Genomic DNA, 14,572 nt, shown 5'->3' with positions numbered 1-14,572 from the left:
AAATAGTTTATCAATTAATCCATACAATAACTCTATGAATTAGGTTTTTGTGAAACCTGACTTGCCAGCTCCAGGCAGACCTCATCAACCTTCCTCTGCACGACTGTGTCTTACATATTTTTCTATTACTGTCTGTATTAATGACATATGAGTATCACTATGGGCAGTAATAGAGGTGTCATAGAGAGAGGTATAATAAGGTCTGTCTGGGGTGGCAAGAATGGTTTCACAAGTATAGAGGGTTTATGGGGTAAGATTAAAAACTAGAACAGTAAACCAGGAAATGTGGCTCAAGCCAAGTCTTCACAGCATAATTTAATTATTTTGTTGGACAATGTAACTTTCCACATTTATTTGAAGCACTCATATTCAAATATAAGCTTAAAATGCAATATTAAGACCAGTGTTTTAATTATCACAATTTGGACTGGTGAGAGTGCCACTCCATTTGCTATGAAGAGTTGCAGATTGGCTTCACTTGAAACGTAACCCCATCCAGAATTAAATCTGGATGATTTAAAAGGATCAGATCAACCTCAAGATTATGGTACTTATTTTTTAAATTCCACATATGTAATACCATCTTTAGAAACTTATCACATCATTATACACTTACACATGTTTTTTGTCCCCTAAATTTATAATCAGACCATAATGAAAAATAAAATGTGTCTTATTTTTTGAATCCCAAGCCACAATGTGCCTGGCCCAATACAGATGCTCAATAGCTACCTAGTGAAATGTATTATAGAATCTGAAACGTGGATTGGCTGCTAAGAAGAGAATAAGAGGAGATTTCAACTTCCGTATCTCCATTCTCCAGGAGAAAGACTCACTAAAGTTTGAAAACTTGAGTCATCAGACAGAAGATGTGAAGGTCAGAGAAAACTGATCAAGCCTCTTTACAGTCTGGGTGAACTACGACTCCAATGCCTTTCCACTCCTGCTTTAATTCCAGGTTCAAAAACGAAGATGCAACTCTGTGAATCAGTAATCCCTCTTCCCACAAATCTGTCTGCCAGGAAAGAGAGGAGACATTAGAGCATTATTAACATGTGGAATAGATATATCCCACGTAATAAGTTTGCATTTCTGTTGATTCCACTGTCACATCTAAGTGTAATTACTCCAAGTTCATCCTTGAGAGTCTGTCAGATCATTTTTCAGACACAAATCAACTTTCGTTTGTTTAGGCTCCCTAGATACACGGAGAGACTCATTTCATTGCAGGGACTGAAAACAATGTTAGACTTCAAAGTATTAATTGAAGTTAAAAATAATACCTATTTTCTCCCAACCACTTTAAAAAGTTTGAAACCATAGAGTAGTGTCAGAAGCAACCCTAGAGAACATTTAATTACTTCCATCCACTACACAAATTTCCTACAACATCCTTGATCCAATCTCAGCTCAAAATTATTCCTTAGGATTATACTGTTTTAGTTGTTATCTATAGATTAAATATTTACTAGATGCCTGGTGTGTACCAGGCACTACACTATTCAATGGTGGAACAGCAATAAACAAAACAGAAAAATTAAAATCTGCCTTCATGGAGATTACACTCTAGTGGAGAGAAAACAATCAGTAAGTAACACAACCATTAAGTGTTTTGGCTAGTGGAAACTGCTATGGAGAAAAATAAAGCAGGGAAAACTGGTGGTGGGGGCTGCAACTTTAAGCCGAATGATCAAGGAAGACCCCGCTAAGAAGAGATGCTTGAGGAAACACAAGAGAGAAAGGGAAAGAGTGCTCCAGGAATCTGGACAGAGGCTTCCCAGCAGAGGAAACTGCCCACAAAAAGGCCTGGAAGGATGTCTATTGTGTTCCTAGAGGCGGGGGCAGCTGGAAAAGGAGGGAAGGAAAAGCAGTAGGAAATCAAGTCAAAGAAGAAGTGGGGATGGGGAAAGATCCCATGGGGTGCTGTAGACCACTAGCTTTTACTCTGAGGTGGGGAGCTAATCAGGGGCTTTGGGCAGAGAAGTGGCATAGTCTGATTTATATTTTAAATGAATCATTCTGGCTCTCATGTGTATAAAAAGAAAGCAGAGGGGTCAAGAAAAAGGCAGGGTGAACACGTAGCAGACTCTTGAAATACTCCAAGTGAGAGATGGGTGGCATTTGGGATCAGGGTGATTGCAGTGGAAGTGATAAGAAACAGATTTCAGTTATAATTAGGGCCTAGATTCAAAGGATTTCCTAGCCGACTGGATAAGGGGCACATGAGGTAGTCAAGGACAACTCCAAGGCTTTTGGTGCAAGCCCCAGGAGGAATGCTCTGACCTGCTAAGCGGGAGATGGTGGACAAAACAGGGAAGTCGGGTGCAAGCATCTGGAGATCAGGAGACAGGTCTGGGCTGAAATCTAGATTTGGGAGTTCTCAGCAACACAGAAGGTATTCCAAGCCATGAGACAAGATGAGATCCCCAAAGAAGTAAATGTAGAGAAGAGGAGAGCTCTGAGGCTGGCCCAAATTAAGAGGTCTGGGAGATGAAGAGGAATCTGCAAAGGAGATGGGGGAAAGAGCAGCCTACAGAAAAAGCTGGGAGAATATGGTGTCCAAAAGCCAAAGAAAATGGCCCATAAAGACATGATTTACTTGTGTCAAATGCCTTTGGTAGGACAAGTAGGACTGAAGACAGTCCTTGCACTGAGCAACACAGAGGGCACAGTAAAGTTGACAAGAGCAATGCCAGTGGAGTGGTAAGGATGAGAGCCTGTCTGGATAGGGTTCAGAAAAAAAGGGAAGAGAGGAACTACAGAGAAGGAATATAGGCAACTGTTTTATGTAAAATAAAGGAGACAAACAGGATAGTAACTGAAAGATAAAGTGGGGCAGAAACAGAAATTTTTAAGACTGCAAAAATAACAGCATGTGTCCATGCTTATGGGAATAACCCAGTAGAAGAAGAAATTTTATGAGACAAAAGAGAAAGAGCTGGAATGACAGCTTTGAATAGGAGACAGGGAGAGGCCTTAGCCAGTTCATCTACAGAAACAGGAAGAAGATGCATCTGTGCAAGGCCCAGGCAGGAACAGCTGAGGAAACCCAAAAGAGAGAAGGGAGTGTGGGATGGGAGCCCATAGAAGCTCTCATTCTCAGCCATAAAGTAAGCAAGACACTTTCCTGAGATACATACAATAGTAAGATCCCAGAAATGTACTTCATATATCATGACACCTTGCTAATTCATGCAATGAGTTAAAAATCTGGGGGGAAAAATACACCCACACCACTATTATATGATTAGATTGCAACATTTTTGTCATTATTTCCTAAAAATGTCCTTCCATAGAATAAGAAGTAAAATCTAATTTGGAAAAAAGTATCTTGCTACAGTGTTTTGTTATGTGTGTGTCTGTGCCTTTTAAAACAAAAATCTGTGTGAAGTAAAATAATGATCTAAAGGGAAGAGTAAAAAAATAAAATGTAAAAAAGGCCCTGTGCTATATGTAAACTAAACATACACCTTTATTCCTTCTTCCAAACTCTATGTCCAGCTGTAATTTTTTAGGTAGTTGCAATCAATATGTCCATACAAGTAGGTTCTATTCTTTGGGCTTAATATTTGCAGGATATGTGTATCTAAGGTCTACACATTTTTGTGTTTAATGTCAATGTGATGTGGTCTAACTAATCATTTCCCAATTACTAGGCACTTGGAGGTTCCTAGCTTTTTAAAATTACATATTGCATATCTATAAATACCTTTAAACAAAATGAGTTTTTCTTTATTTCCTTATATTACAATCCCTCAAGTGAAATTTCCAGATCAAAGAATTATTAGCAACTTTACAAATGAACTGCAAGAGCACAGTATATAATACATATTAGTAATTCAAAATAAACTTGTTGAATGAAGAAAAATGAATGAAGCATGTTAAACATGTCAGCTTTTTATCTAGAATATTCTCTATAGAAAATTATTGCAATTTATTTTACAAGCAGAAAATCATATTTTCCTAGGCAACAACTTAGCCTGAGTTTTGCTTAGTTTTTTGGGGTTTTTCTGTTTGTTTTTTTCTTGAGATGGAGTCTCGCTCTATCGCCCAGGCTGGAGTGCAGTGGCACGATCTCAGCTCACTGCAAGCTCCACCTCCCAGGTTCATGCCATTCTCCTGCCTCAGCCTCCTGAGTAGCCCGCCACCACGCCTGGCTAATTTTTTTTTTTTTTTTGTACTTTTTAGTAGAGATGGGGTTTCATCATGTTAGCCAGGATGGCTCGATCTCCTGACCTCATAATCCACCCGCCTCAGCCTCCCAAAGTGCTGGGATTACAGGCATGAGCCACCGCGCCCGGCCAGCCCTGAGTTTTTAATTTGCTAATTTAGTAAGTATCGTGTTCTCTTAATTTTCACCTGTAATTAGTAACAAGGTTTAACACTTTCCCAAGAGTCTATTTACTAACTGTATTTTTCTTGTTGTATACAGTCTATTCAGTATAATTTGAGGATAAATATATTTTCTTTTAAGTAAATAAATTTACCATAATATTTTTCCAATCTGTTGCCTTGCTTTTAAAATCTCTGCTTTGAGGTTTTAAAAATTATAATAAAAGATGTCATCAATATAGATAAGAAAAAAACAAAAAAAAATTAGAGACTCTTAAACCAATATACTAGAGAATATGAGACCTAAATTTCATTTACATTATTTTAAATTCATATTCCTATTTCCTCTTCTCAGTTACTTCGTTATTTTCCCTCTTATTTGCTCAATACTAAACTCTTCCAAACAGTTGGATCTATCACTGGAATTCTGATTCTGTTCCATTCATCCTATACTGGTTTTAATAATATATACAGTATACCCTATACATTATATATATATTATTTCTTTGCATTAATTTCTTCTGTCTATAACTACTGTCTTACTACTGTTCCCTCAATCTGATTACAATCATTTTGTGAAATTCTAGAAAGTATCATCTTGGGATTTTCATTGCTAGCACATTAAATACTAATACTAATTTACGAAACATTATAGTGACTATATTTCGCTTTCACAATCAAAAACTGGATTTATCATATAATAGAAAGGTGGGGCGCACACTGGTTCTTGATCAGATTTAAATCTCAGCACTGTTACTAACAGTGCTAATTTCCCTAATTTCTCTACACTTCCTTTAATTCATACTTAAACTAAGGAAAATACCAATGTTCCTACTTACTGAGGTGAATGCAAACATATACACCTATAGGCATAAAGAATGAGCTTTGTTTTAGAGCCTACTTTTTATAATGCCTCTGTTAAGCTGCTAAAAAGCATTATATCAAAGGAAATGAAGATAATATATTTTCACAAAGAATGTATTCTAGGGAACAAAATGACATACTCCTAGAAGTAAAATCTAGTATTTTATTAGAACTTCCAAAAAGCTTACTCTCAAGGGGCATGACAAATGACTCCAACAGTTTTAGTTTTGTGTGTGTTTAGCAAAAACAAATAGGACTACATCAAACTTAAAAACTGTACATCAAAAGACACAATAAACAGTGAAAAAGCAACCAATGGAATGAAAGAAAACATTTGCAAATCATATATCTGATAGGGGGTTAATATTCAGAATACATAAGGAACTTCTACAACTCAACAGCAACTGCAATAAACCAATTAAAAATAGGTAAGGGACATGAAAATACAATAAACAATTTTCCAAAGAAGATATACAAATGTATAAATGGCCAACAAGCCTATGAAAAAATGTTCCACATCACTAATCATAAGAGAAATGTAAATCCAAACCACCATATCACTTCATATCCATTAGGATGGCCACTGTCAAAAGAAAAGAAAACAACAAATGTTGGTGAGAATATTGAGAAATTGGAACCCTGTATACTGCTGGTAGCAATGTAAAATGCAGCCACTATGGAAAATGGGATAGAAGTTCCTCAAAAAATTAGAAATAGAACTACTACATGGTCCAGCAATCTCAATTCTGGGTATATATCCAAAATAATTCAAAGAAGGACCTCAAAGAGATGTATGCACTCCCATCTTCATTGCAGCATTATCCACAACAGCCAAGAGGGAGAGACAACTCAAAGGTCCATCAACAGACGAATGGAGAGATTAAATGCCCTATATATGTGTATATATATGTATATATGTGTATATATATGTATATATGTATATATGTGTATATATGTATATGTGTGTATATATTTATATATGCATATATGTGTATTTATTTTTATATGTGTGTGTATATATATTTATGTGTGTGTATATATATACACACATACACAATGGAATATTATGCAGCCTTTAAAAAGAGGGAAATTCTATCATATGCTACATCATGATGAACCTCAAGTGAAGTAAGCCAACAAAGGACAAATACTGCATGATTCCACTTACGTGACGTATTCAAAGCAGTAAAAATCATAGAAACAGAAGGCAGAAAGGTGGATTGCCAAGGGATAGGGAAGAGAGGCTGGGGAATTTGTGTTTAATAGACACAGTGTTTCAGTTTTGCAAGATGAAAATGTTCTAGAGATGTGTTGTGCAACAATGTGAATATACCTAACAATACTGAACTGTACACCTTAAAATGGGTTAAGAGTATAAATGTTATGTGTTCTTTACCACAATAAAAAAATAAATCTATACTAAAACAAACAAAAGTAATGTCCACATGACATATCATAGTAAAGAACAATTATGCTAGTTTCAGGGAGGAGTGAGTGAGTGAGTGTCACAGACTGGTTGAGCACAGGCTGGGAAGCCAGACCTCTTGGGTTTGAACTCTGGCCCCACCCAGTAGCTTTGTGATCATGAGAAAGTTACTTCAACTCTTTCTGCCTAAATATCCTTATCTTAAAATAAAGGTAACCGTATTATCCCCCTGGGTTATTATGAAGACTATGTGAATTAGCATGTGCAAAATGTTTAGAAGTTAAGCATTCAACAAGTCTTAAGTACTACATCCAGAGTGTTGGCCGCTAAGCTGATGGCCAATCCACACCCTGCCAAGAGGATGGACTGCCTAGACTCCTCCCAGTGCAGCAGCAGGGTGGCGCTAAAATCAGAAGAACACTGGTGCCATTGCTCGCTGGTGACCAGCTGTCACGGTGCTTGGCCCTGCTGTGAAACGATGCTCCTGCCACGTGGCCTTGGACACATGCTGCAGACCGCACCATTTCAAATGGTGGCCTTTAATAAAAGGCACTAGAAAGTATGTAGTACTCTCAACTTGAGTTTAGAAGTACCCGTAAAACTTTTTTCTCTCTTTCTACAACCAGAGAAATTAAATTTTACATGTGGGAAAAGTGTGAGGTTTTTCTGGTGAGTATGAATTTTCCTCCTGACAATGGAAGTTTTGATACTATTAGAAATAGGTGCTATAAGAAGTGTTGCTACTATTTATTACTCTGATGGGTCACAGGAAAAAGAAAGGTAAAGAAATGGAAAAAGGTGTAGACAAGAAAGATGTACAAAGGAGCCAAGCACAATATGAGAAAAAGAAAAATTAGACTCAGGTGATTTTGGGTAAAGATAGCAACGACTGCTTGCTATTTCAGTTCTCTTAGCAGTTTCTACATCATTAAAGGTGTTCAAAAAGATGTTAGTGTGAAGTCAGTTAACTTTGAGTGTGTTCTTACTTTAAGTTTATAATCCATAAGAGGGCAAAATGGATGAATGAAAAAGCATAATGTTTTCCAAGGAAGTCACGTGAACAATTTCACATAACTCACGTTAACAGACTTACGTTATCTTACTGACAACTCACTTGAAGAGGGTGTTGCTATACTACTAGGCAAACACAACTAGATCATAATCCTCACTGTAACTGCAGTGTCAGTCCCTAGGCTGCCAGACAGAAAAGGGGAGGGAACAAAGCTGTTAATGTGTATAAAACAAGGAAATACAAGAAGTCAAAGGAGGCTTTATGTGTCAGTTTCACACCAGTAGGGAGCATAAATCCAATACAGAATTCCTGCCTTCAAAAACAACCAAAAAGACAGAAAGTGGGGAGTAGTGGAAAAAAAAAATTTGAGTACCTCCCCCCAAAACTGTATTTTAGCTGATTAACTATTTGAAAATTAGGAGCTTCCGCCCAACTATGCTTACCTTAAATGACATTCTTTGTTGACATTGATCTCAACATTGCATTTTTTTGATCAAACAAGATTTTACATTTCGTTTGCACTGAGGAAGAATTCAAAGTGCTGTTTGAAAAAAAATGTGGTATTTTTAAAAGTATTACTCAACAGGCCATAATATACTAATTACAAGCTGCAATTTACAGCTACAAATTGTGTTCAAGTAGAGGGAGTCCAGAAAGAGGCTGACACAGGAGAAACTGATGTAAATCTAAGATTAATTCAACGAATCCCGTGCTGTATAAATTAGTATGTCAATTCTCAGGAAAGGTTTTGAATACTGGTGACTATCAAATTTAGAGACTTCTTGATATTCCCTACACAGGCCCTAAATCACCACTTATAATAAGCAGTAGAATAAATGCCAACACCAGGGAGAAAGGGCTAATGGGTATGCTTTTTCACTGACTGTGTACATGCTAATAGTGTTAACAGTACTATGCTCTTGTACTTTGTGTTTTCTAGACAATTTCTTGTGTGTTATGCATGGGAGATACACAATGATAGAAAATAAATAAAGCAAATGAGCAAACTCATATTCTTCAATCCTGTTGTAACTAACCACACTTAAAAACCTTGATTATAGGTACAATACTGCTAAACAAACACCTGAAAATGGGATTGTGTGTAAAGAACATACAAAATAAGATTAACCCTGGGTCGGGCGTGGTGGCTCACACCTGTAATCCCAGCACTTTGGAAGGCCGAAGCAGGCAGATCACCTGAGATCAGGAGTTCGAGACCAGCTTGGCCAACATGGTGAAACCCTGTCTCTACCAAAAATACAAAAATTAGCTGGGTGTGGTGGGCAGGCGCCTGTAATCCCAGCTACTCAGGAGGCTGAGGCAGGAGAATCGCTTGAACCTGGGAGGTGGGGGTTGCAGTGAGCCGAGATCTCGCCACCGTGCTCCAGCCTGGGCGACAAGAGTGAAGCTCCAGCTCAGACAAAAAAAAAAAAAAAAAAAAAAAAGATTAACCCTGTTAGAATACAATCATTTCTGGGATGGAAAACGTATGTCCTATTTGAAATTCGACTTTTCACGTTTAAAAAGTTCAGATGGTCATGGTAGCAGGCAGCGACAATGGAGAAAGTCTAGTGTCAGGACTCAAGTGGAAGAGAAAAATAAACTAGAGGAACCAAAGATGACTCTGGTGAACCAATAAAAAGAAAAGAAAAGAAAACCCAAAATAATGCCGTATTTAAAACAGGCACGCAGTATTTTTTTTACAACCAGTCAAGAAAACAGAACCCTTAAATCAAAACAAATACACATATCCCTGACTTCTGATACTTAAGGTCTTTTACTATACAATTCATTTAATACCCATTAATAACTACACTCTACTCCTTGCTATCTTCGCCTTTGTCAAAGGTTTCTACTGAAGGGTCCACTGACTCCTTCCATATCAGTAATTCACAGTCACATGCTATGCTTTACCCATCCTGTAGTAGCCATCTCAGCAAATGATTGCTAATACCCAAAATTTCAAAGACATGAGAAGACTTAAGAAAGAAGGTAAAAGAGCTTAAAAGCATAATGGGAAAACAAAAACCCTCACATCTCAGATTCAAGAGATGTTAAATCTGATTACATTACTTACTGTTGAAAACCTCTAAAAGCTCTCCAAATAAACCATATTCAGCCTAATCCCCCCAAAACATTCCAGTCTCATGACCACCTCATCACCACCCTCACTCATCTATGCTTCAAATACTAATTTGATTTTTCTGTGCCCTTACACCAGCTATTAACTCCACCTTAAATGCCCAGTAGGGTAACAGAGCAAAAGACTCAAGGTTGTTTTTTTTTTTTAATCCTGTCTCTGTAATCAGTGACCTTGCCATTTAACTGTTTCCACACCCAACAAAAGGAGACCCATTCCTCAGACTCAGGAAGATTAAATGAGGTAATATGTGTAAAGTACTACCACCAGGTCTCGAACATACTAAAGCACTAAATAAGCACTTTTCTGGCTACATCTACATCATCTGCTGAACACCTACTCACTCTTCAAACCCTACTTTGAATATCCCACTGTAGAACTTTCCTCAATCCTGTGTTCTATTTTTTCCCCTGAAAGAATCAACTGACCACTTACTCTTCTGTGTGTCATCTGGCACTACAGAGAAATGTCTCTTTTAATTGCGTGTTTATGTATCTTTCTAGTCCATTATAAAATGAACACCTCCAGGGTGGGATTTTTATCTAATTACTGCCTGCCCCATATCTGACAGGATCCATAATGGAAGCTTAATTAGCAAGTGTTGAATAGATAATGATTTCATTAAACTATTACAACCAAAACCTTTAGATGCCCTTTCAAATATTTTGATAATGCACTATTTTTGTGGTTTGAAAAGAACAATCCTACCTTAAAGTGCTACCCGACCAGCAATGGAATTTGGATTTTTTTTTTCGTTTTTGCTCACCATTCATTTATTCAACAAGTATCTCCTATGTGGCAGGAATATATCAGTGAACAAAATGAGCAGAAATCCCTGACCCACATGGGCCGTATATTTTACCACAGGTAAACGTGTGGAGGAAAGAAGTTCTTACAGCAAACTTGTCTGAAAAAGGTATCAAAAGCCACATTTTGTTATTCATCAACATTTCCTAAATATCATAAGGACAAAACAACAAATCTCTGACTACACATAAAATTTAACTACTTAAAAAACAATGGCATAAAATTAACCCAGATTGTGTACCAAACAAGCAAACTGATTTAATATCCCTCAAAAAATGCTCATGTTAGGAACCCATTTCCTTGTAGCTTTAAAAAAAGTGATTTTCTTTGTAAGTTTTAATGATTTTATGTGTATAATTACATGCTTTGCATAGATCCTAATTTTAATCCTAATTTGAAGTGGATTTATTTCATTACTGTTTTGTTTTGAATGCGGCCTATTTCAAAGCCTGTTTATGATTTTAAAACATTCTTCATTTTGTAAATGAAGAGGGCTTTTACGAAACTGCCTCAGGGCTTCTATTCTGAGAGGTATGTTTCTGGAAGTGAGATGGGCCACACCAGAACTGAATGGAGAACATATCTAAACTGGGCTTCTCTATTGAACCAACCAGCCCAGAGACCACAGAATGAGGCTGCAAGACAGAGAGGCCTCCACAGCTCTTGCACACCAACACTTCCAATCTGATCTCCTGCTTTGTCCTCTATTGCTGCTTCCACCTATTCCCCAAGTATGCCCTATGCTTTCCTTCCTTTACCCATTTTGCCCCTTGCTTAGAACGTCCTTTCCTCGTTTCTGTTAAAATACTGACATGTCAACGTACCATTTCCATTGGTAAGAGCTTCTGGCTTCCCTCTGTTGGAGATAACTGTACCCCCTCTGAATTCATCAGCCATCTCTGATAACCTATCTTATAAAGCTTAGCAAGTTCTACGTTGCTTTTGCCCCACCTTGCTACATTTACTAAAGTATAATACATTCTCCTCACTATTCAGCTCACAACATCTGGAAGGGGACCTTACACAGAACAGGGCTCAATTTGCAGGTCAGATAAAAAGAGTAAACATAATACCCAAGATTTTAACCAATACCTGCCATAGCAAAACACTAGGAAGCTTCATTTAGACAGCTCTGCAAAGCATGATTCCAATTTCAAAATTACAGAAAAGATTCAGGTTGACAGAACAATTCTTGCTACCTAAAATGATGTTATTTCTATGTCAGAAGCAACAAAAAAGGTCCAGATGTCCCAAGCAGACAATGCTGAGAAAAGAATCGTGGTCACTTAAACAGCAGGTTATTTGTTGAAGGGTCCTGAAGGCACAAGTAGTTTCCACACAAATAGGTTTCATTTCAGCTGGATTTTTTGGTCACTTTGGATATTTTTGTGCCAACTTAATATGTTACGGAGAGCTTTGCCCTACCTTTGCTAATTAACAGTACAATAAACAGCAAAAGGAAGGTCACTACTGACAAACTTTGAATATAAAGTGCAGTGAGCTGGGTTTTAGGCTCATGGTTCCCGCATGTGGAGTTGAATATATGGCCTTTGCTTCCCTTCAGAACCCACAGAGAAAGGGTGAAAAGCACAAACATCAAACAAGTGGTGAATACACAGATCAGCAGCAGCCCCAGGTTTAAAGCGCTTTCATCAAGCCCCAGCCATAGGGAAGAAATACTTCAACAGCACCCTAAGGGAAACAAAAAACTGAATTATGAAACGAAACATTAAAAAAGCATCAGCGGTGTGTCTTAGAAAAATTACTAGTGAGATTTAAGTCACAGCCCCCCACTTTCCCTCAAAAGTGCTTTCTAATAATACAGAGCACATTCCAAATAGCTTCCCTCTGCCAAAAACTTGCCAATTGTACCTCCCCTGCTCAGCAACCAGGGTGAAAAAAATTCAACGCCAGGAGAACCTTAATGCCTTCATTTTTTAAGTAAATTCCAAACATTTATCTTGCTGGGCATTTATCCACAGGGGGAGTAGCTCCTAAATGAATTAAGGAAGTGAATATGACCTTTAATAGACAATTTGGTTCCCAACTGGAAAGCAGGAGAGGAAAAACAAAGAGGAGAATGGATAAAAAAGGATTCTAATGAAAAAGTTGGAAAAACAGAGGAGAATGGAATTTACTTGGGAAAACAATGAAAGCTGAAAGGCAATAGAAAAAGCATAAAAGCAAAAGGAGATGCCATCTAAAGACAAATGCTAGATAAGGAAAGAGGGCAGGGGTAGCTAATAAACCTTTCAGAGTCCAGAATTACTTAACTCTAAATATTATCTCACTGTAACTTGACGATGGTCTAGGTTCCAGGCTGGGAGCCCCAGAAAACGAAAGGGGCTAGCAGTGGAGAGGCAAGGTGGGACAGTGCAGGAAAGCAGAGACCCTCGTAAGCTCAAGAAGCAGCATCAGGTTAGGCTGGATCAAGGAAAGAGCTGGTGCTCAGCTAGGTTTCTGGAAGTGCTGAGAGGCAACAACCACTTGGACTGACTGGTCCGTGGCCTATCAAAGATTCCACGTGGGCTCGAGGGAGACTAGAGTGACACCCCCTCCCCCCCGACCCTCCCACCTCCCGGGAGAGCCTTGGAGGCTGGACCAACAAACAGATGGGCTCTGGAGGCCAGAGAAGTGGAGGATTCTCTGACCCTGGGAGACCAGACGGGGACCCCGATGGGCAAGAGGCACGCAACACCCAGGGTCAAGGGCGGTGACAATGGGATCCCGGGCGCCCTTCACGGAGCCCGAACTCACCGATGCCGAGTCCCACGACCAGGCGGCCGGCGAGCAGTGTCTCCTTGTTGTTGGCCGCAGCCAGCACCGCGGAGCCGGCGGTGAAGAGGGCACTGGCCAGGAGGATGGCAGCCCGGCGGCCGAAGACGCCGTTGAGGGCGCCTCCGGCCAGCGCCGAGACGGCAGCCGCCCCCACCGTGCTGGACACCAGCAGCTCCTGCCACAGCGCGTCCAGACTGAGCTGCCGCTTGAGCAGCAGCATGGCCCCTGACACCACCCCGGTGTCATAGCCAAACAGGAAGCCGCCCAGCGCGGAGAAGACGGCCACCACGTACACGAAGGCGGGGGTCTCGTCCTGCTGGAACTGCCGCCGCGCCGCGCGCTCCAGGTCCCCGACGCCGCCGCCGCCCGCGCCCGCGCTCTGCAGGCTGGTGCTCGATTCGGCGGCAGCCAGGAGGCTGCACTCCCCGGCCGCGCTCGCCGCGTCCGGCTCCTGCTGCTTCCTGCGCCGCTCGCCCATCAGGCTGCTCAGGCTCCGCAGCGTGTACTCCACATTCTCGCTTGCCTTGCGGGACATAGGGCAGGGGCCCGGGGCTGCCCGGGGGTACGCGGCTCCGCGGGCCGGCAGTCTCGGCGAGCTAGACAGCCCGAGCCGGCGGGAGCAACCGCCGCTGCCGCCGCTTTCTTCCTCCCGGCTTCCGCTCCGGCTGCCACGGCAGCAGCCGCCGCCACGGCCGCTCCGGGGAGAAAGTTGCTGCCCGCCGCGCTCCGACGCTGCGGAGTTGGAGCCCGGCGGGTCTCACTCCACACTCACGCCCCGCGCCTGCCGAGCTGGCGCTGCGGAGCGGGCGGGAGGCGGGACCGCGGGTCACGTGCAACCCCGGGCCGGCGGGGCGGGGCCCGGGAAACGTCCCGCCCCCTCCTTGGGCGGGGCCAGGCTCAGCCCGCCCCGGACCCCTAAACCCCGCCCTCCCGGTGGGTGCGACCTCTGACCTAGGCTCCCTCATTTAGGGCTCTGGCAACTGTATGGAATTAACCCTGCCTTCCGAGCTGCAGCGGTGGAGCAAGCCAATGTGGCGATGCCATCAGGCAACAGGCTTCCCGACGGGAAGCCACCCAGAATGTTTGCCGTGTTTGGAGAGGAGGGAGAGAGCACCTAAACCAGCCTCACTGTCCTTCCAGCAGCCTAGAGAGAGGGCTGGAAAAAATATCCTAGAATAGGACCTAGCAAGTACCCTTCCTTTTATAGTATTGT

The 14,572-nt window shown here is 41.0% G+C and overlaps 1 protein-coding gene across 2 annotated transcripts in view; it reads right to left on the bottom strand.

Annotated features, from left to right (window-relative positions):
- SLC2A13 (solute carrier family 2 member 13) overlaps positions 1 to 14,199 on the bottom strand; it is a 337,234-nt gene extending 323,035 nt beyond the window's left edge. For both annotated transcript variants that reach the window (XM_522353.9, XM_016923641.3), the window contains exon 1: positions 13,339 to 14,199. In XM_522353.9, the coding sequence (XP_522353.3) occupies positions 13,339 to 13,894 (556 nt within the window). In that variant the 5' untranslated portion in view covers positions 13,895 to 14,199. The remainder of the gene's footprint in view (positions 1 to 13,338) is intronic.
- Between the last annotated feature and the right edge of the window lie 373 nt (positions 14,200 to 14,572).

This window comes from Pan troglodytes, chromosome 10 (assembly GCF_028858775.2).
Source record: "Pan troglodytes isolate AG18354 chromosome 10, NHGRI_mPanTro3-v2.0_pri, whole genome shotgun sequence".
NCBI lineage: Eukaryota > Metazoa > Chordata > Mammalia > Primates > Hominidae > Pan > Pan troglodytes.
This window is presented reverse-complemented; position numbering and strand designations above follow the sequence as displayed.